The sequence below is a fragment of the Bison bison genome, unplaced genomic scaffold (assembly GCF_000754665.1).
Source record: "Bison bison bison isolate TAMUID 2011002044 unplaced genomic scaffold, Bison_UMD1.0 scf7180017864491, whole genome shotgun sequence".
Lineage (NCBI taxonomy): Eukaryota > Metazoa > Chordata > Mammalia > Artiodactyla > Bovidae > Bison > Bison bison.
The window spans coordinates 24,068,959-24,092,715 of NW_011495050.1; the positions used below are offsets into that span (position 1 = coordinate 24,068,959).

The 23,757-nt window shown below is 39.9% G+C and overlaps 1 protein-coding gene across 2 annotated transcripts in view; it reads right to left on the reverse strand.

Annotated features, from left to right (window-relative positions):
* The window catches only part of LAPTM4B (lysosomal protein transmembrane 4 beta), a 60,563-nt gene that overhangs the window by 16,118 nt on the left and 20,688 nt on the right, over positions 1 to 23,757 (reverse strand). For both annotated transcript variants that reach the window (XM_010863542.1, XM_010863541.1), the window contains exons 2-6: positions 23,328 to 23,439; positions 13,690 to 13,763; positions 13,234 to 13,356; positions 10,134 to 10,232; positions 5,393 to 5,488 (exon numbers count right to left, since the gene is read on the reverse strand). In XM_010863542.1, the coding sequence (XP_010861844.1) occupies positions 5,393 to 5,488; positions 10,134 to 10,232; positions 13,234 to 13,356; positions 13,690 to 13,763; positions 23,328 to 23,439 (504 nt within the window). The remainder of the gene's footprint in view (positions 1 to 5,392; positions 5,489 to 10,133; positions 10,233 to 13,233; positions 13,357 to 13,689; positions 13,764 to 23,327; positions 23,440 to 23,757) is intronic.

Sequence of the window (23,757 nt, forward strand, 5' to 3'; positions counted from 1 at the left end):
AGTATTTTAATATGCTCTTCCTCTTAAGGCTTGATTTTGATGAAGGCAGGGGAGTGAATGTGGTTATTATGTAGTATGTATCCAGAACATGATTTCTACAACATTCTAAAGAGAAGACTGCTTCTCTTTAGGGTGCCTAACCCTATATTGTATGGCAGTGACTCAAAGGGATATTTTAAATGTTCAAGTAAAATACTACAAAGCCTGTTAGGTACTACCCTAATACTCATAAGTAGTCTGGACCTGACTACTTAATGAAATCAACAATGAGGTATTTCTTTTGGCCTAAGAGCATCATGGAGGAGGTAACAGCAACCCACTCTAGTAGTCTTGGCTGGAAAATTCCACGGACAGAGAAGCCTGATGAGGTATATAGGCCATAGGGTCACAAAGAGTCAGACATGACCTAAGCCCAAGTCCGAATACGCTGGAAGAGCGTCAAGGGGGGAACAAAAAACCCAAGACCCCAAGAGACATTATAACTAATAGCGCTTGTGACCTCTCTATCTTCAAGTGTTTCTTTCAAAGATTTTTGTTTTGGTTTAGTTAAGAAACCAGAATGATTAACCCAGAGAATAACCTCCAATATCTAATGAACTCTATTCTCCCTGAGTAGTATCTGAAAAAGCAGGTATTTGCCGAATAATATGTGTGCTGTTTTAGAGAAGAAAACGGAAGCACATTTATTTTCTACCAACCAGAGCCCCAGTTCTCTTCCCACAGAGGTCACCCTGAGACTCTTCAGCCTGGGAGAAAAGCCATCTGGCTTAACACTTGATAGGAAATGAAAGACACGACGTGCTATTATGTCCATGTGGATTCCCAATAAAGACATGGGCAACAGGGAAACATATGTTATTACACACTATGAGGATATCTTAATAACGCTAGGAGACCAGGGGAAATGACAGAACTACATCATTCAAACCCCTATTTAGGGTACAGAGGGAGGCTTCAGTATATTTGTTGTCGTTTTTTTTTTTTTTTAAGTTAGCTAACTAGAAATCCTTTAATACTAGTTAAAACAATCTTTAAATATGTAGAGTCCTCTTTAAAAATCCATTCTCCAACCCTAGAAATGCAGATTATGGTCCTTACTGAAAGGAAGCAGGGTTCCTTAGAGAAATAGCTGATTCCAGGTCTAGGACAGGATATGAACAAGGTGAGCCTAGAACAATGTCAATGTCAGCGAGACAGCAAGGAAGCACTCAGACCACCAGTTATATAAAGATGCCAACTTGAAGAGGCCCTAATTGGGAAAGATGGCACAATTTGAGCATTAATAAGGATGGTAATGTACTGCTACTGCTAAGTCACTTCAGTCGTGTCCGATTCTGTGCGACCCCATAGAGGGCAGGTAATGTACTAGCTGTTTAGAAAACCATTTTGCTTTTCCACTGAGGTCTAAAATGTGGAACAGTAGGTAAACTTTACTATTTAGGCTTACTGATAAAATTAATCAAAATAGCTGTCCTTTTTAAACAGAACATCCCCAGCTGTAATATTATAGGCCTGTTTTCATTAGTTCATTTATTACTTTAAAAAAAAAAAAAAAGCCCCACTGGTCATCACTAGAAAATTATGGAACAACTTGTTTGAAAACTGATAAAGAGAACAAAATCATATGTATATATCATTGCCTATGTACCACTGGGTAATTAAACAGAAAGTGAGGGAAAGTTTTTCTTCATAGGGATATTCCAGCTAATAAATGAAAACTAATAGAATGTCATCATATTTCAATTCTTAATGAATTGATATCAGTAGCTGCTGATATCTCAGATAGAATCAACCAGATGTTATCTCCTTCCTGATGGAAGAACAAATGCATCAACTATAGTCTTGCAAATAAGGAATATGGAAATATAAATATAAGAAGTCCTTTGATCCAACAACTAACTTATTGGAAATACAGAGAACTGTATTAGAGCTATGCAATCAAGTTAAATCTAGTCTGTGGCCCAAAGTTATTTCTTTAAAAAAAAAAAAAGTATAAAGTCTTAAAATATATACTGACCCACAGATCCTGTTGCAAATAAACTGCCAGGAAAATTAACATGAAGCAACTGAAAATCTAAATACATACTGGATATTTTATGATGTTAAGGATGTTATTTTAGATATAATAAGGACTCTTTAGAATAATACTCACAATACCATTATTTAAAAAAACACACACACACACACACTTTAAAAACACTGCCAGAAAGCTGAGATTTTTTTTTTTTTTTTAAGCTGAGATTTTAGATGGTGATCTATCCCTATCTTGTGTTAGCCATGCAAGGTATGAGAAATGATATATGTCCCTTTCCCAGGAATACCATTCATTGAAAAAAAGAGAGAGCGGAAGGGTCACTGGGAATTTTGAGAAAAGTAAAAACATATCATCAGTTTCCTTATCTTAAAAATGGCAAGTTGATAGAGAATGCCTAAGATAATGACCAATAACCACCATGGAGCGATTCCCCCAGGACGTTCTGTCAACACACCAGGAAGAATCACAGCTGGCACCAGTCCATGGTCCCAAATCCTAGCTACTATTAACTACTGCCAAGTTGGAAATCTTTCTGAATAAAGGCCTATTATTAGAAGAGCTGGGATGTCTCAACAATTTTTTTTTTAAGTACAACTATTTTTGAGTGCTGCTGCTAAGTCACTTCAGTCGTGTCCAAATCTGTGTGACCCCAGAGATGGCAGCCCACCAGGCTCCGCTGTCCCTGGGATTCTCCAGGCAAGAGTACCGGAGTGGGGTGCCATTGCCTTCTCCAATGCGTGAAAGTGAAAAGTGAAAGGGAAGTCGCTCAGTCGTGTCTGACTCCTAGTGACCCCATGGACTGCAGCCCACCAGGCTCCTCTGTCCATGGGATTTTCCAGGCAAGAGTACTGGAGTGGGGTGCCATTGCATTTCTGAGTGCATTGAACCCTAAATAAAACGTACCTGTTAATTCTTACCTAATTCTGAATCTCAAAGAACAGAAAATAAAAGCGTCCTCTAAAAAGCTAGTTGGACGCATTTTAGGGACTCCCTCATGATTCTTAAATTCTCTAGGCACCACAATTTTTACAAATTTCAAGAATATCCTTTGATCTGAGGTGTATCTAGACAAAACAAGAATATCCCTTGATCTAAGGTATATCTATCTATGAAGCCCTTCTGCTTTGCTTCTACTAAAAATACGCAAAACATACGTATGTGTGTGTGTGTATATATATACACGTAATATATGTATGTATGATATATACATACATATATATACATATTATTCACACACAAAACCCTTCAAAAAGCTATGAAAAACCACCAAAAGTACATCCAAACAAACACATACAATATGGGCATTATCTTCTCTGAAATACTTTTCAAAAATGGAGGTATTAAAAGTCCCACACATTCATAATATTTAGGATGAGGCTCTGATAATATCTTGCTTATTTAGCAACTTTACTGGTTTCCCAAATCCCCAAATCTCAAACTTTTTTTACTAGTTCAGCGGGACAATGAATGTATTCTGAGATGTGTTTTTAAAGGGAAAATAGAAAGATATTGATAGGTAACTAATACCCTAGAAACTGAGAGAGAAGGAAAACATTCTTAACTGTGTTATGTGGCAGACTGGATGGGAGGGGCGTTTGGGGAAGAATAGATGTGTCTAAGTGAACCACTGAATCTCTTTGCTATCCACCTAAAACTGTCACAAGTTACACTCCAATATAAAATTAAAAGTTAAAAAAAAAAGTTACAGTAATTGTGAAGTTATTTTTTTAAAAAGAGACGTACTGACCCAAAAGGAATTCTCTGAAGGTTAAAGGTTTGCTAGGCAGAACGTGTTTCCCTGTGATGAGTGCACACGACTTTGCAGGTGTCCCAAAGGGCACGCTGGGTTAGCGCATCTGATCATAGTGAAGCCTCTCCTTAAACCGCTGCTCATGCATTTCTGACTCAGGTTGACACCTGCTAACTGAGGACTTAGGAAAACTCTTCACATAAAATACTCTTTCTTGCAGAAATTCCACATACCTATCAGTGATACCAGCTAGCACCTGTGTATTTACTATAAGGTCTGAAGTTGTTTGGAAGGAATGATGCTGAAGCTGAAACTCCAGTACTTTGGCCACCTCATGCGAAGAACTGACTCATTGGCAAAGACTCATGCTGGGAGGGATTGGGGGCAAGAGGAGAAGGGGACAACAGAGGATGAGATGGCTGGATGGCATCACCGACTCGATGGACGTGAGTCTGAGAGAATTCCGGGAGTTGGTGATGGACAGGGAGGCCTGGAGTGCTGCAATTCATGGGGTGGCAAAGAGTCGGACATGACTGAGCGACTGAACTGAACTGGTTTTATCCCCATTTGATACATGAGGAAATCAAGTTAGGAACAGGCTAAATTATTCCAGTAAGGCCAGAATGAGCAGGTGACCACAATTTAAAAAACAAAACCAAAAAAAAAAAAAAACTCCATTCTAGTTTAGAACAGACACATCATCTCTATTTATCCTTTCATCTGATCTGTCCATTCCATCAACTCCAATCCCATCCACCTGGACCCATCCCAGGATCCATCATCCCTCATGTTCATGTCACCCATCACCATGCTTCCATTCAGCATTCCTCGCCATCCTTCCATTCAGCATTCCATACCTGTATCGAGCAGTGCATCAGGCACAGTGATGGAGACACAGAAGGGTAGTACCTAGAGGGCTTGTCCTTTTACCACGAGGCAGGCAAGATCATTTACATAAAGGACCAATGATTTTTTAAAGACACTTCCAGTGAAGATGTGTTCATTTACATAAAGGACCAATGATTTTTTAAAGACACTTCCAGTGAAGACGTGTTGCCCAAAATCATACTTAACAGGTTTGGAAAATTTAAGTATGAATAACAGAGATCATCTCAATTCTTTTACTAAAGCTTAAATATACAGGACAAGTTTTAAAAACACAGTAAACTCCATCAGCTGGCTAACTCAGTTGGTACAGCCTAAGACTTTAAAATGCAATAAGCTCTGCTATTTGTTCTACCTATACTATCACATTTTTTAAGTTTAATTTCACATGTCAAAGGAGAAGGTATATAGTCATACAGAATCAATAACTAGAGTTATCTACCATGGTTTAATAATGCAAGTTTAAGATACACAAATGTGGAGAGGCACATATTATCTATTTGTAATACTTTTTAAGTGAATCAAAAGTTCAGCCATCTAGATTTTCATATGCTATAAAGGAAAACAAAATACATTCCATTCAACTATGAATCCTCTGATGACTAAGCAACTCATGAATATGTCTCAACAACAGTGAAAAAAGCAGCAAACACTAGAAATGCGGAGAAGGCATCATATAGGGGGCATGTGGCGATCTCCTTGTGAAGCGAAATCAGACCTACCGTAGTGTCGTTGCTGGTAACATAAACCAGGACATCAGAGGAGTTCCTGCCATTGATATATCGGTAGCAGTTCCAAACACAGCTAATCAAGTAACCCTGCAAATAAGCAGTCATTATTAGGACCTTAATTTTCAAACTTCAGATAATTTAAAATATCACCATGGATAAAGTCACATTGCAAAATGTTTATTTACATATATTGTAAACACACATTAACTCTACTAAGCCCAAACACCTTTAAAATTACAAATTTTGGGTACAGTAACTTTCTGGCCCAAGGTGACACTACAGCCTTATTCCACCACACCATGCAGAAGGTGGTGGGGAGGACTGGGCCGAAGTAGGAGAAAATTTCCAAGAAAAGGGAGTGAAAGGAGCATTCTCTACAAATATTGATTGCCCCTCAGAGTTATAGAACAACCACTTCATTAGCCAGTTCTCATCACATTTTAACTCTGCATCATTGGGATTTTTACTCTGCATCATTATATATAATTTTATTATACAAGTCAACTTAAAAAAAAAAAGAGGTTCATAGCATGTCAATCTGCTTCATGGTCAATAAAATTCACTAAAACATTTCCATTTTCATAATGAACTATCCAAAGAGGATCATTAAAATTCAGGTTCAAAATAAAGACATACTAGAAATAAAGCATGAGCTCATGGGAAATGTTTAAAATATGAACTCTTTGCACTTTCATTCCCATCATGGGTAATTAGATTAAAACGAAATGATTTTAAAGGCCCTTTCTAGCTTTGAAATTCTTTGATTAAAAGACGTTTAAAGATATGGAGAAAATGGAGCCTCCTACATTGCTGTTGAGAATGTAAAATGGTGCCATGTGGAGAACAGTCTGCAAGTTTATCTAAAGTTTAAATAGTTACCACATGACCTGGAGAGTTCACTCTGAGGTATATACCCAAGAGAAATGAAGACGTTATGTCCACACAAAAGCTTGTGTTATCCATAATATCAAGAGTAAAACAATCCAAGTATCTGTCAAGACTGGACAAACAAAATATTCCATTGTATGATGTTTAAACAATGGAATATTATTCAGCAAGAGAGAAACTTCTGATACACGCTACGGCACGGATGAACCTTGGAAATGTCAAAGCAGCCAGTCACAAAGGACTAAGCATTGTACGATGCCATTTACATGAAAAGTCCAGAATAGGCAAATCCACAGGGACACAAAGCAGATTAGTGGTTACCAGGAGCAGGGGATGGGGGTGAGGGAAATCCTCAAGTGGTAAAAATGTTCCAAAATTACACTGTTTAACCACTGAGCTGTGTTTATACAACTCTGTGAATATACTGAAAACCACTGGATTGTACATTTAAATAGGAGAACTTTAGGACATGTATATATATATATGAGAATATATATATATGAGAACATGATATGTGAATTATATCTCAAAGTTGCTTTACAAAAAAAGACATTTAAAGACAAATGGGGTACGTGTCAACACTTTTCAGCAGAGTGAGGTGAACATTCTGTTATGTACTCAGAAAGCTGTCTGAAACTGCATTTTGTACTTGGGGGTTATTATTTCCAGCAGTTAAACTTTCTGTGATAATGTTAAGATGAAAATGTTATTTATTGTGTAATGCTATTTTAGTAAAATATTTTCTGAATGGCAATACTGTGAAACCAGAGAACAATGAGAAAGAGATGGAAAGGGTATTTTTCTTGAACGTTGTACACACAGTATGTTCAATTTACATGTAAACCCAACAATGTTCTTGCTTCTCCATAAAACAAAAACAAATAAAAAACCCTAGACTCATTGAGAATTTTAACACAAATCAAAAAAGTATTTTTCTTGAACATTGTACACACAGTATATTCAATTTACATGTAAACCCAACAATGTTCTTGCTTCTCCATAAAACAAAAACAAACAAAAAACCCTAGACTCATTGAGAATTTTAACGCAAATAAAAAAGGAATGCTTAAACATTTTCTGTTGTGTCCTGTGCAAGAAGTTGTCCGCTATTTTAGCAGTGAACAGAAGGTTCTTTTTAAGGCAAGAACTCTTTCTGACATGAGGCCTCCAAAATGATGAATCTCCAACTGAAGGTTAAACCTGGAGGGGAAGTACTTAGTGTCTGGGGCCTCTGCACTCTTGGGGGCCCCTTGCAACGCTTGGAACACACACTCACTCAACACTCCCATAGGAGAAAAATTGGCCTGATGTCTCTAAAACCCCAATAACTTACTTCAGTAAACTTACTTCCGTTGGACATTTCTGTAATCTTGATTAAAGAATTAAATATTTGGGGTGCAGTGGATACGAATCTGCCTGCCAATGCAGGGGACACAGGTTTGATCCCTGGTCCGGCAAGATTTCACATGGCGCAGAGCAACTAAGCCCATGCACCACAAGCACTGAGCCCATGACCTAGAGCCCACAGGCTGCAACTCCTGAGCCTGCCAGCTGTAACCACTGAAGACCGTGCACCTAGAACTTGGGCTTCGCAACCAGAGAAGCCACCACAATGATAAGAACATGCATGGCAACAAAGAGTAGCCCCAGCTCACCGTAACTAGAGAAAGCCCGTGAAAAGCAGTAAGACCCGGCACAGCCAAAAGTTTACTAAAAAATTAAAATGTTAAAAAAGAAGTGAACTTGCACTGGCAGGATTAAGTACACCCGTCGTTTATTTGGAGAGCTAGGTGGTAAGCGTTGTTACTTGCCAACCAAGGACAAAGTGAAACTGACTCAAGTCCTACTTGGGCTCCCAGGGACCACTAGCAATAAAACTTACTGAAGAGTCTAACAGTGAATTTAGGTTGTGAGAGCTACTGATCAGGCAAACGGATATGTGAAAGCACAAAACACAGATGTATTCACATTTTCTTTTTAACAATTACTGAGTCTCCACAAGGGAGAAGAAAATGAAGGTAGGATCTGTGTTCTCAAGGAAATGCAACCTGGTTAGTAGAGAACACATAAACACAGTTATTATCATAATTATTACGTGTAACACATCACTCACAGGTTGGAGACAGTGCTGTGGACAATTTGTATGAAGCCTTTTATTAGATCACTATGATTTGCAACTGATAAAAGCACGACACCTACACCATCACCTAAGATGTGGCCTGGCACACGGGGGCTTTACCGGATAAGTGTGTGAATGATGCACCTTCCCATCAGCTCATTTAACCTCACTGTCCCCCTACAGAATGTTTCCGTAGCTATCACTGCTGTTAAGTAAAGGAAGAAACCGAGGCTCTGGTCACACAACTGGAGACAGCAGTGACTGAAGCTAAATCTAGGTCCTCTGACTCAAAATCTCAAGTAAGCGTTTCCAATAAAAATGTCAATGGCTACACAATAAAAATGCATTTTTAAAGAGCAGTTTTTGGGCAATGGCACAGGGTAGCTTGGTCAGATTAACCTTCTTGCAGGTAAAAATGAGAAAATCTGGAATTAATAGACACAGATTATATAGGAAGGCATGGCTGAAGGGCTTCAATAGGGCAGAAGCTAAAGAGGAATCCAGCCTTCAGTGACAAAGCTCAAGGGATGGGATTTGACAGTCCGAAGCCTCATGCCAGGGGTGGTCTGGGGCTGACTGAGCAGTCAGCAATCTGGGGTGTGGGGGCAGGAGCTGCAGGGGTGGTAAGCCTCAACATCCGTCTATAAAATTCACCCAAATCCTCACCACTAAACCATACGTGCAATATCAAAAAATGCAGAGTGTGCTCTATGGACAGAAAATGCAGACCTAAGTGACTTTCAGTGAATCATTTTCTTTCTACTTGTCTTCAACAAATTGCTATGACTCTGCTCCTGAAACGCAGCTTATTCAAGCTCACTGAGGCCTGATTTTTAAAGAACCGGGTAACTTTACGCCTAATCAAAGACAATGAAAGATACTCAGAATTAAAACGTCAAAGTCTAACCTGGGAATTTTCTACTTAGTAGCACTCAAGTTCCAATAATTATGACGTTTTTATTACCAGATTTACAAAGACAAAAAAAGCTAGAGGCCACTCAGTTGCTGAAGGTGAGGGAAATGTGGCTGCAGGGAGTGTTGAGTCATTCAACTTTAGGGGAGGGCAATCTGATAACCTACAGAAAACCTTCAAATTATGCACAGCCTTCTAATTTCAAGAAATACATCTTGAGGAAATAAATGTTTAAGTATACAAAAGATACATTTAATTTAATATATTCATTGCAGTACTATTTAGAAGTAAAAAAGTAGAAACTATCTCAATGTCCAAAAACAACTAATGTATAAAACTGCTAAGTTTATCTAATACATTGTTACAGAATATAATGTTCAAAGTTTATTACATTTTAAAATACAAATGACAAAAAAAACCCACAAAATTCTGTAAAGCAATTACCCTTCAACTAAAAAAATTTTGAAAAGTTAAATGTGGAAAAAAATATTTTTTAAAAATCACATTACAAAGGAATGTGTACTGAGACATAGTAATGGATGCTATGGTACATAACACACTGCATAAATGCACAACATTCATTTATTCACATCCAAACAGATTTCAGAATAACCTCGAGTTGGCCTGTGTTAAGTTTGGTGAGTGTTTATTTCTGTCATACAGATAAGAGAAGGAACAAAACTGTTAAGAATTCAAAAAGCAGTTCAGAAATCTAAAGCAAGATAATAAACAGACAGAAATTTGCCTACTTCTGTGGCATTCACGAATACATTCAATAATATTTAGAACGTAAGTAAAATCTTCATGCTTACCTTAAAAGCCAAGATAATGCTGATGAACAGAAGAATAATGAGGACCAAACAGGTAGGATTCACTGACATGATATCATCTTTGTAAGGAAAATCAGGAGGCTGCAAAAGAGAAGAGTCTTATTGGCAAATCTCATTAATTATCAAGCGCAACAATGAGACCAAGCACAATCGAAAATAAATAACTTTTAAAAATAAAAACTAAAATAAAATACTGCCTTCTTTATAGAGCATTTTTGCTGATGCTACTTCTCAAAGAGCAGAATCTTGTATTAATAGGTATTTACAGCATTAAAAAGAATCAAAACTATTACATACAGAATGGATAGACAAGGTCCTGTTGTATAGCACAGGGGACTATATTCAATAACCTGTGATATTAGAAATAGGAAAATATTCTTTTGTGATATTGGATACAGGAAAATATTCTTTTCCTATAATGGAAAAGAATATTTAAAAAAGGAATTCTGTATGTGCATAACTGAGTCACTGTGCTGAATAATAGCAGATGGGCAGGCTGTAAATCAAGTATACTTCAATAAAAAATAAGAATGTATATCTATGGATAACAATTCCTTCACTGTACAGCAGAAATTAACACTGTAAATTACCATTATAAATAAACTATACTTGCGTTAAAAAAAAAAGTCCTACCATCTGACCAAATTGATTCACTATCAGGGCAAAGGAAACCCTTTTAGGAGGACTTAAATCTGCTACTATATATAGTTCCTGGGAATGACAGGACATCACCATAAACCATGTGCTCAGCACAGATCAACGCTCTCATGGTAATCGGCTTAGACAGCGTATGTGGAAGGCAGCTCCGTGTGTGGTCACCCTTCATCTCTCCCCGTCACCCAATACTGTGTGTTTGCATCCCACTTCAGCAGTAATCTGAGACTTAACAAAGGAGAAAACTCGTGACTCATGTGGCTGGCCCTCTCCAGGGGGACCCTCACCCACCGGTTTTCAAAGTCCCCTTCCATTCTGGCAAAATACCTAAGAAATAAAATCTAAGTCATTCCTTGTGATCAGCTCATCAAAAGGGCCCTTGCCCCCTGGAACCTGAAAGGGCTGTCTGTAGTACTGATCTCAAAGGGTTAAGAAGAAAATAAATGGATGTTGTTTACAAGACCAACATGAAATCTTACTGTTTCCAGAAACATGGGGGGCGGGGGCGGTATGTGTGGGAAACGGGATTAAAGTGGGTGAGACCTTTTCCACAAATATCTTTTACACTCTTTACCCCACAAATCTGAACGTGGTTTCTATATCCAGTTAAGACCTATAAAACACATGCACAGCTTACTTTATCTGTGTTTTACAAGGCTCCACATGAAGAGAGCAGGCACTGGGACTTCTCTCCATCAGCCTTCTCAGACAAGTCTCCCAGACTCACTGTATCTCAACTTGTCAACAAGAGCCGCAGTATCGGGGCAAGTCTGACGCCCCCTTTCACTGCTGACTGCCGCTTAGGCACTGTGATAACCCGGAGCCCTGGCTCGTTCCGCCCACACGGATCTTCAAGAAGGACATTCAGAAGATACCTACTTGTATAATTTGGTTTATACTTACACATAAGAAGTAGATAGTGATTCTCTAAACTGATACTAGGATCACCGTCAGCGTCGCTAACGTTTTTTACAAGTGAGTACAGAGTGACTGCACGATGCGTGTGTGACAGGAAGCCTGGGGAGCATCAGGAGTGCTCTAAATGCCTGCCTTTCTCCTCCTTATAAACCTTACAGAGGTCAGAACTACAGTCACGACTTGCCTCAATGTCCTCTACCTCATGACACACCTTCCCAACCCCCTCACGTGGCGGGCTACGCGGCAATCCTATTTCCTCCACAATTCCCAGGTGACGCTAGGAGCTCAGTGCCAGACGATCACTACAGAGTCAAGCCCAAGTCCTTACAGAGAGTGGTAGTTCTACAACCTGCGGGTCACGTGGAAACCCCCTCACGCAGAAACACTGGGCTGTTATCACAAGAAATAATATGTTAAGTTAGCTCATGGGAAAACACCAAAATTTCCTTGACACTACACTCTATGAAAACACAGACCTGTTTTCTAAGAAGCAGAAAGAAGCTATTTCCTACAGCAATGACCACCTGATACTCTAGAGGCTTTTCATACGTGGTCCACTGAGCACTAGCCACGTGATCCAAGCAGGCCCCCGAAAGATCAGGAACTCCTGTTGCCACACTTCTGGCCTGCCTCCCTCCCCGCCACGTCTCTTTTCCACTGACCTTCTTGACCTGTTACCACATCAAACCCCCAGTCTTGTATCTTCATCCCAGTAAACAACCTGCTTCTTCCCCCATGCTCAGACACTACTATTACAACCTCCAAAGACTGAACATTCTCTCCATTTAAAACATTTTTGATTTTGAAGAAATTACATTTTCATATACATTTTAATTTAAAACACAACAATTTTAAAACGTGAAGGCATGGATGTATTCTAACCTCACACCCTCCATGAGCTTCTTAATAGCAAGCCACCCATATTCACTCATAAGGTCACAAAGGACATTTAATAGAAAACCAGCCTCAAAAAGAAGCTGGAGGAAGAAAGGGGTTCTACAGTCAAATTAAGTGTGAGAACCAGTGTATATCAAGTTTCCCATGTATTTTCCATACACAGCAGAGGCAAAAAGCTACCCTCTGCTGATAACTGAGCAAATTGCATTTTACAAAACTAGACAATTAGTAAGCAGCTTGTAAATTAGGTAGGTACCTCTAATACGGTCATCACCACTGATCTACCTCAGGGGGTTAAGTTTTCTCAAAAAGCATTCTGCTGCTGCTAAGTCGCTTCAGTCGTGTCCAACTCTGTGCGACCCCACAGATGGCAGCCCACCAGGTTCCCCCATCCCTGGGATTCTCCAGGCAAGAACACTGGAGTGGGTGAAAAGCATTCTAAGAAATTTAAAAATCTTTATTCGAAAATCTCTAATCTCAGATCCAAGTTAAAAATTCACAAATTATTATGTGTATGTTTATCTCTTACTTCCTTTTTATCCCGATCCTGACCAAAGATAGGGATGTCTCTTGGATGTCACGAAGAGACATTGCGATTTTGAAGGTCACATACCAGCTGTCGTATGTATTCCTGGATGGAGTTTGGATAAACAAGTACGGTGACCGCAACCAAGGTGTTGAGGGCAAAATCAAAGATCTGGTAGCAGAAGAATGGGATGATCCAGGCTGCGCGTTGCTGAACAGAAGAGAGAAGAGTGTGTTAGTATGCTTGGTATTACAAAACATTATTTTAATTCAGAGAAATCTTAATATGAAGGGAAATGGAGAAGTATAAATACATTAAGGCGGGTCATGATGGCAACTTGATAAACCACACAAAAGCCTCCAGTGAACGATTCTGAGACTATAACATTGGTTTTCCATGTAACATTAACAAGAGATTTAAACTTCCAAAGATTCCTACAGGCAACTGGGAACAACCATAACTTACTTCTTACAGACGGCAGCACAGATAACACATGTAAGAGATGGAGGAAAAGGCCCAGGACCTTGTTTCCAAGCTGCTTACCTTGTATGCGCCGTACGTAGCCATGGCACAGATAAGGATCATGAGAACAGAAATCGCGATGGCAATGCACATGTCTGTCAAAAGTTTTTTAAGAAAGAAAGAAAATCAGTTGTAGCTCCACTGTTTTAACATTTTTTAGTCATTCTTCAAAGGCATTTTGTTTATAAACCAATTACAGACAAGAACTTTATACTAAGTACATCACCAGCGTTCCTTTGGAATTTAACAAGATGATAACGGAAGCAAAGTGCCTGAAAGATGTCCTCCTTAAATCGTGTTTATACGTCTATATAAAATATCTGTGTCGGTCGCTCAGTGGTGTTTGACTCTATTTATAGATATATTAAATCTATTTAACATATTTAATAGATATTATATATATATATATTTAACAGATATTAAATATATCTACATCTGTATTAAATATATATATATAAACATATCTGTATATATTAAATAGTTTGGTCTTCTGGTCCACTGAATTATATACCTAAAAACGGAGGTATTCTTTTAACAAATAGATATCTAACTTGTATTTTACAATCTCATGTGTCTCGGACCCCTATTAAAACTTCGCACAGGCTTCCTATCTCACTCAAAAACCTCAATTTCTTGTCAAGGCCTGTATGTCTGTGTTCAGTCTAGAACCCGCCGGCCTCTCTCATCTCCTCCCACGTTTTCTTCTGCTTACCCTAATCCAGCCGTATCACCGAGTTCACTGAACACAGCAGAATCACCCCATTTCAGGGCCTCACACTGGCCCTGTAATGTGTCGTATTTTCACACGATCAGCTTTTGCCTTTACAATCACTCAGGTCTTGGCGCAACACCTCCAGGAGATCTTCCCTGGTCATCCTGGCTAACGGGGCCTCCCAGTCATGCCCACACGACTGCTGTATTTTCTTGACAGAACACATCACTACCGTCTTACTTATATTTGGTGCTTATGGACTGTCTCTCTTCCTCTGCTAGAGGAACCTTCCTGACAAAAATGAGTCTCTATGTCTCGTTCACTACTGCATGGAGAAGGTGGCATGCCACACGTGGGCACTGAGCCCTTGAACTGCAGTCAATCTAAAATAAGATGTGTTCTAAGACTGACATGTCCTCCAGATTTCAAGGCCTTAGTATACAAAAAATTAAACTATCTCGTTGATCATTTTTATCCTGATGACAAGGTGAAGTAATATTAGGGATATACTGAGTTAAATATATTATTAAAGGCAATCACCTATTTGAGTTACCTTTTTAAATGAGGCTACTAAGAAATTTAAAATGACTTATGTACTTGCACTGTATTTCTGCTGAACAGTGCAACTGTAAAGCCTATATCCCAGTAGGCACAAACTGAAGACTGACTCAAGAGGTCGTGTCACCGTATTTTTAAGAGATTCTGATAAGAAGCACAAGGCTGGGTTTCTGAAGATAACATGTAGGGTTATCATCAGGCTAAGAGAATACAAAAAACCCTTGCAGTAAAGTTATCTGCATAGTGCTGTCAGTTTCCAAGGCATTTTCACAGCTATCTCACTGAGTCTTCCTAACTCTAAGGTAGAGGTTACTGTGCCCAATGAAGAGATTATGAAACCAGGGCTCAGAGGTTACGTAACTTGCTGAGATGGCATCTGCATCAAAAGGCTAAAAACTATGACTAATCCTGCTCTTATGATTTCAAATCTCTGACTCTACTATTCTATGCTGTTTCTCCTTAAGCTTTTAAATACTAACCAAATGAACCAATTTAGGCTGCCATTTCCTACAGGTATTTCTCCAAAGCAAAGCATTCCAGTTTTAGAACCACCTGCTCTATTATCCTCAGCTTCAGCGATGAGAGGGTATTTCAAGCAGGAGGTTTACAAACAGAAGTACAAGGTCAAAGTACTTTCTGTGAGAGAACACAGATAAATCGGGACTTCCCTGGCAGTCCAGTGGTTAAGATTCTGCACTTCCAACGCAGCGAGGGGCAGGTTCATTCCCTCATTAGGGAACTAGATCCCACATGCACCAGGGCCCAGCCCAAAAAAGTAAAAACAAAAAAAGCAGATATATAGGGTTTCCCTGGTGGCTCACATGGTAAAGAATCTGTCTACAATGCGGAGACCTGGGTTCGATCCCTGGATCGGGAAGATCCCTTGGAGAAGAGAATAGCAACCCACTCCAGGATTCTTGCCTGGAGAATTCCATGGACAGAGGAGCCTGGCGGGCTACAGTCCATGGGGTCGCAAAGAGTCAGACACGACTGAGTGACTAACACAGACATAGATATAATACAATAAATTAATAATAAAGCTGATGATTTTATTCATGGAGTAAAACTTTGTAAGAGAATCAAAAGATGATGGGACTTCCCTTGAGGTCCAGTGGTTAAGAATCCGCCTGCCAATGCAGGAAACAGGTTCAATCCCTAGTCCCAGAAGATTCCATAAGCCATGGAGCAACTAAGCCCCTGCACCACAACCACTGAGCCCACGTGCCCTAGAGCCCATGTCCTGCAACAAGGGACGCCACCACAGTGAGAAGCCCACACGCCACAACCAGAGCGTGGCCTCGCACTCCGCAAGGAGAAAAAGCCTGCAGGCAGCCCGAAGACCCAGCACAGCCAAATAAATACATTAATTAATGTTTTAAAAACAGATGATGAATACTGGTCAGTACCTAAAGAGTATGATTTCTGTTAGGATACACGTATTTACTTTATAACTTTAATGCTAAATGACATCACCTTCCCCTGTCACGCGGGAAGAGGTACCAACAGGGCATTTCATGTAAGCCTCCTAGTCTTCTCGCCAGGCCAAGTAACCTGGCCAAGACTGCCCAGCTACCAGGTGGTGGATGAGATACTCTAGCCAAGAAAGTCTACCTCCAGAAGCAACGCTCTTCGTGCTACCCAGCTGGGAAGGAGATAGAGCAAGTGCAGTGGTGGAGGTCAGGCCTGCGAATCCAGAGCCTCCCTAAGAGGAGCTGGACATCCTTTATTACATGCAGAGCGTGTTAGAACCTGTGGCAATCTCTGAAACTTGAACTCGGGCAGAAGTTCACTATTTTCTTGTTTGCCTTACTTTAACAGTTTTTAAATTCTGTACAAATATCTTCTATAATGAGAAAAATTAATTTTATAAAAGCCAACCCATTGTGGGATACTCTTTGACTCCCTCATACATCTTAAAAAAAACAGAGATAAACAATTAAACTCAAGGCTTTATTAAAAAAATAATATCAATGACCTTTATATTAACATAATTTATATAAGGTTATAATAGGTTATAATACAATTTATATAAGTTATCTCTATGTTAACATTAGACATATCAATGTTAATATAGAAAAATTAAAATCTTGAATATTTTTATGTCCTGTTCTGTCTAAAAAGAAAACCACTCCAGGACTAAATCTCACATAATCATTAAAAATTTTTTTAATTTCCATCTTTCTCAGAAATATAAAACTCAGGAGAAATTTAAACGGCATAAATAAAATTAAAGTCATACAGTATCCTATCACCACTCACAATGAGAAAACAGAAAAATGTTAATTTGAGGTAAGGAAATTTTCAAAGTTCTATTCCTATAAAAGTAACTAGACTAACCACACTGAACAGAATGAATAAATCCCAAGCATATGACACAGCTTAGGTAGGATCAAAGTGTAAGTCAAATAAAAACGCAGAGCAGATAAGATAAAACAGGCGAATAAATCTCATATCTCCTAGCAGTCTAGAGGAGAAGTCAACGCCTCTGAAATAAGGTGTAGCATACCGTGGCAAACACCAGTTACTCTGAAGAATTAAAATTCATAAATATGTCGACAGGCAAATGAGGAACTGGTTCTAATAACAGGGATTTTTACAACCAGTAACCTACTGGTCAGTGGCAGAAATGCCCTTTACTCATTCTGTGCACAGCACACCCGCCGGGCAGATCACACTGCCCTCAGCTGCTTCCTACATTAAATTCCTGGCTTAATGATGCCATGCTCATTTGAAAGGGTTCAGAAGAAAAGCTACACCACAGGCCACAAAAGGCATAATTAGAAAACATTTCCTGATACTTAGCCAATCACTCAAACGGAAAAGGAGTTTCCGGAAATGCCTTTGTTAAAGTTAACCTAGTTCTCATTCTACTCTCCCTTTGGATTTCTCCCTTTGCCTTTCTTGGATTTGTTTTCTTTCCATAAAACTGGTAGCTAAGTAGATGACTACCTGATTTACACTTGTATTCTTACCTGCAGTCTTAGGGCTCACTTTTCTCTAATTTTTGGCCACATTTCTGGCTTCTGAAAACAATATTTGAGGTATATTTTCACAATTAAGTCTAGAAGAGAACTCTTTTCAGATGCATTCACACACACACACACACACACACACACAGTCCTCATCCAGTTCTCTGCCCCCAGCGGGCAGACTCATATGGGCCATCATCAATAGGCCTGCATTACCCTTTGGCATCAGTTGAGTTCAGCCGAAGAACCCGGACAAGGGATTGGAGAGAATAAGAGGCTGCCCCTTGCTGTGAGGCGGCCTCGGGTTGGCTCTGACCCAAAGATAGCTCTGTGCTCCCTAGAAAGAGGTCAAGGCTCCTTCATATCTAGGGACAGTTAACAGCTGGCCTTGATCAAGCAAATGACATCACCACCCCTAGTGGTCTTCTTAGACCTATATCTCTGTAAAAAGATCTTGAAAATAAATATTCACTGAATTACCTTTTTTAAAAAATAAGACTGCTGTCAAGACGTAGAATATACAATCTTTTGAGCCATGTGATTTAAAGGATTAGAAAGATGAAAAGGGTGGAAGGGTGGGAAGGTAGATGAATGAAAACAAAGGGCAACAATCGTTCCTATGGCTCCCCTTCCTCTGCTGTTGCATCTGTACGTCTATTTCCTCAAAACATTGGGATGTCACGCACTAGTGGACTGACTGCCCAGCTGGTTTGGGGGTTTGTTAATAGCAGAAAGGCAGCCTTGGCCTTTTCCAACGTAGTGCCAAGAGCCACAGGGAAGGCCCCAGCCGATCATTCTGTTTTTCTTTCTATTTCTTAGTTTTTATTATCAAAACTTTCAAACATACACATTACTATGTAAGTATACAGAGAGCAGTATAAAGAACCCTCAGCACCTGTTTGGTTTGGATTGTCTCATCTCTCAACACTGCACTTCTGTCCAGTCTGCCACTGGGAAAAATGTGGATTGCTTCCAGTTTTTCGTTCAGTTCAGTCGCTCAGTCGTGTCCAACTCTTTGCAACCCCATGAACCGCAGCACGAAAGGCCTCCCTGTCCATCACCAACTCACGGAGTCCACCCAAACCCATGTCCATTGAGTCGGTGATGCCATGCAACCATCTTATCCTCTGTCGTCCCCTTCTCCTCCTGCCCTCAATCTTTGCCAGCATCAGGGTCTTTTCCAACGAGTCAGCTCTTCGCATCAGGTGGCCAAAGTATTGGAGTTTCAGCTTCAACATCAGTCCTTCCAATATTCAGGACTGATCTCCCCCAGGATGGACTGGTTGGATCTCCTTGCAGTCCAAGGGACTCTCAAGAGTCTTCTCCAACACCACAGTTCAAAAGCATCAATTCTTCAGTGCTCAGCTTTCTTTATAGTCTAACTCTCACATCCATACATGAATACTGGAAAACTGAAGGGGCATAGTGATTCACTACTGGGCTTGTAATTTCAACTTCTTTTATATCCAATAATGTGAAGACTATTTTCATGTTTCTTAGTCATAAGAATACCTTCCTTTGTGAAGTATCTGTTTTTCTCTTTCTTGATTTCACACAGAACAATTTGAAGACCACCCTTTCTTCAACAAATGTTATCTTAAATGAAATGTCTATATATGGTACACAAATTCTTATTATTGTAATGGTTATTTCCTCCTCAGAAACAAATTTCTTATTATTTTATTGGTCATATATTATTTACCCAATGAATAACATTAAATTTTGGGCTTCCCTGTAGCTCAAATGGTAAAGAATCTGCCTGCAATGCAGGAGACCCAGGTTCGATCCCTGGGTTAGGAAGATCCTCTGGAGAAGGGAATGGCCATCCACTCCAATATTCTTGCTTGGAGACTCCCATAGACAGAGAAGCCTGGAAGGCTACAGTTCGTGGGGTCACAGAGTCAGACACAACTGAGTGACTACTAACACACACTAAAGTTAAGTTTGGCTTGAAAGATAACTTTGCTGCAAAATGAATCAGAAATTAATTGGGATAATCTGCTATTTGGCATTATGTTTGGCTCTGAAAGCTCCTGTTACAGTTTATTGCCAGTCCATTAAAGTTTCAAATAAAACTGTGAAATCTGTTTATCTGAATTTTACCTGTTTGTTTGCTCCCTAATGTCCTTTTTCTGTTCCAGGGTCTAATCCAGGGTCTCATACTGCATGTTGCTAGATCTCCTTTGTTTCCTTCAATCTATGACAGTTTTCTAGTCTTTCCTAGGGTATTCCTTTTTAACCATATAAATATGGTTATAAGTTACAAATGTATTACACGTTTTTGTATATAAATCATGTAAAAATACGAATGTTCAAGAGCTAGCTTTTTTTTAAAGAAGAGAAATCTTAAGATCACATGGAAAAGTGAGATACACTCCTGTTTTGTCCTGGATAAAATCTTGAGATGGCTACCGCCATTCCAAAAGGCAACAACCTTAAATTGCTATACTGTATACCAAAATTTTCAAGCACAATTCAAAGCAATTGACTGTACCCATTTCAAAGACTATTTAGTTCTATACTCCTGTATGTTAAATATAGAAAGGTTGTCAGCATGATGACCTTTGACCTACAAACATTTTTAAAAAATAAATGTACTTATTCACTTATTTATGGCTGTGCTGAGTCTCTGCTGCTGCTCGGGCATTGCTCTAGTTGTGGTGAGCCGGGGGCTACTCTCCAGCTGCCGTGTCTGTGCTTCTCACTGACATGGCCTCTCTTGTTGCAGAGCAAGGCTCAGCAGTTCTGGCGCACAGGCTTAGGTGGATCCACAGCATATGAGATCTTGTCAGTTCAGGGATCGAACCCATGTCTCCTGCATTGGCAGGTGGATTCTTTATTACTGAGCCACCAGGAAGTCCCTGACAAACTTCTTTTTAAACAGAGATCAAAACATATGAAAAAGGAAATGTAAGAGGAAAGCGGTTAAGAAAAAGATTCACTCAAGTGAACGAACATTTATCCTTCTGTATCTTTTCAAGCATGTGATGTAAAACATCAAAACATCAGTAGATTGTCCTAAAAGTAATTATAAACCATTTGTTTCAAAGATATGCAAATGCACTGGAATTAGTATCCAGGTTATTACAAAATAATTACTGTCATAAAGCTTTGACAAGCCTTTGAAGTCAGCTAAATTAAGCCAATACTGTTAGACAGTCACTACTCAGCTTAATCTCCGGCAATTAGAACAAGGCAGGCAGTGTTACTACTTGATTCAGATACAACCGTAGCTGTATCATTTAAAGTTTCTTCTTCTAACCTCAATTACTTAGAAAAGGAATCCTGCTACTGGAAAAAGATAAATTACTTCTAAATGTCAATCAAATATTACATTTATAGCTTGCATGGTCTTTTAACTCAAGGGAAGAAAGGCAGAGAGATATTAATTTAATATTAATGGGAACTCATTATCCTTTCTGGGGGAATTCACCAGAGTAACAGGATTGTCCAGAACAGAGAGAATGAGCAATGCTACAGCAGAAGTCACGTCTGTCTGACAGGTTCCGCCCCCAGGATGACATAACCCGCTGACTCCTTGGTCTCTACTCTGAAGCTCGGAGGTGGGAGAGGATGGCTATACAGTATCTCCTGGTTTCACCTTTACGTCACTTCCAGCTCTCCTCAGGCTGCTCCTCCTGACTTCTAATGTCAGCGCTCCTACACAACCCTATCCTGCCCTTTTCTCTTATTATCTCCCTAATGTAAATATCTTTTTGAAACTTACGTCCTCAAATTTACCCCTTCCCAGACATCTGGGTTATTGATTCACATGCCCAACTACCCTTTTAATCTCTCCACTTTACTATATCTAAGTTAAGAACAGCCTATAAACCAGTGAAATATATTGAGCCCTTATTATGGCCCAGATCCCATTTGAAGCATTTTTCATGCACTAACTTAGCTACCAGAACAATCTGAGGAGGTAGATACTACAATCATCCCTATATTCAGAGGGGGAAACTAAGTCACGCAAACATCAGTAACCAGCCCAATGTTAGCCCACTTCATACACTGCAGGGTCAGGTTTCAAAGCATGGTCTCTGGCTTCAGAGCCACACTCCTAACAACTACACTAAGCCAATAAAATGCGTTGAGTTTTCCTGGCCAACGCCTTCATGAATCAGCAGGTCTAATCCAAAGCAATGAACTGGTTTACTAGGCTTCTAAAAGTCACCTAGGAAGGAAATGAAGTTAGGCCAGTGACTGAGACAGACAAACTCTTCTTCATTCTGGAATGCTTGTAACAGATGTGTTGAATAAGTCAAAATAAATAAATAAGTCAGTTGAGTTTCCTGCCAGGTGTGTTCCCATCTCCAAACTCTGTCTCTCCTGAAAAGATGCAGGTCATATACTCAAGTTGGAAAGCAGAAGTAGGAAAGCAGGAGTCATTTTTGATTCATCCCTTTCTCTCACTGCCCACAGCAGTTAACTTCTGTCCATCCCATCTTCAAACCGATCTTTCCCCATCCCCAGTGTAGCCTGGATTGCAGAGAAACACCCCCCAAACCAGTGTCCGGGCCCCTGTACTCACACACCCAGCCCACTAATGCACCTCTACTCAGCAACAAAAAGGATCTTCTGAAAACACACATCAGTTCATAACCACAAAACACGAAAAAAGACTTTCTGACTCTGAGAATAAATTTTGCAAGCCTCACCATGTCTGCTGAAGGCTCTTAGTCCATCCCTTAATGGCACCTTCAGCCATTCTCCACCTTACTATGTTCCAGACACATTTTTAAAATGCATTTAAAGTTCTCCAAGGCCAGTGAGAATAAATTCGCATGACCTTTGGTCCGGGACTGTGCACAGCACTCTTCCTCTCAGTCAGCATGGACACCGCATGACCGTAGTTACAAAACATTCAGGTTTCCCGGGTCTTAGGATGTGTGTGTTGGGGTGAGGGGGGATGCCTAGCCTCCTTTCTGCACACCCCACATCCGCATCCCTGTGTGCATTTCTATTTATCTGGAAAAAGCAACAAAATAACCATCAGAAGCCTTTCTAGAATGGAGAAAGATCACTTTCTGAAGGAAAGGTAAATACTGAGAGATAAAGACACAGTAAGATATGAAACTTCCTTCCTGACTCCCTCTCCCCCTCAAAGAGCCAGAAGGCCCAGGGTGTACAAAGAGTCACACAAAGCAAAATTTAAAAACACAGGAAAGTTAACATAGGAAGGGGAAAAAAAAAAAGACGAGATCTGATTGAAACTCCTGCCCTTACAGGCAGAACACACGCAGCACATAAACATTTGTCATCCTGATTTCATCCTGATTTGTAACAGTGGGAAGAGACTGAAGCATCAGTTCAAATGGACCCATGAATCAATATTTGTAATTTAACAGGAAGAACTGGCAGCCGGATTCCCCACCCTTGAAAATACCAAAATATCTACAATTGTCTGATGTACTTACTGGCATCATCCATGAACTCAAAGTCACCCCCGAGTTCAGAACTTGAAAAGTGGTAATGATCTGGATCAGCCAGGGCACTCAACAGAATCAGCAGTACCACGGCATTGAGGATCTGCAAGAAGAAAAGGAAAAAAACTTAACGAACCCCAGTATATGGCCCTTACAACAGAAAATTAGAGGGACCACGTGGAGTTTAACTTCAACAGCTGCTGGACTTTCAACATGAAGCCCCACCCTCAGAGGGAGCACACAAACATTCCCGAGGCAGAGACATGGTCAGTCCACTCATGCAGCCAAGGGCACGTGGCCTGGTGTGCAGGCGACAGCTGGTTTCAGCTCACTATCCCCTTGGCTGGGCACCCTGGAGCACTGCAGAAACACCCAGAAAGCCCTGAGGCCAGTGGCTGGAAAAAACTCTCCAGCTAGCTAA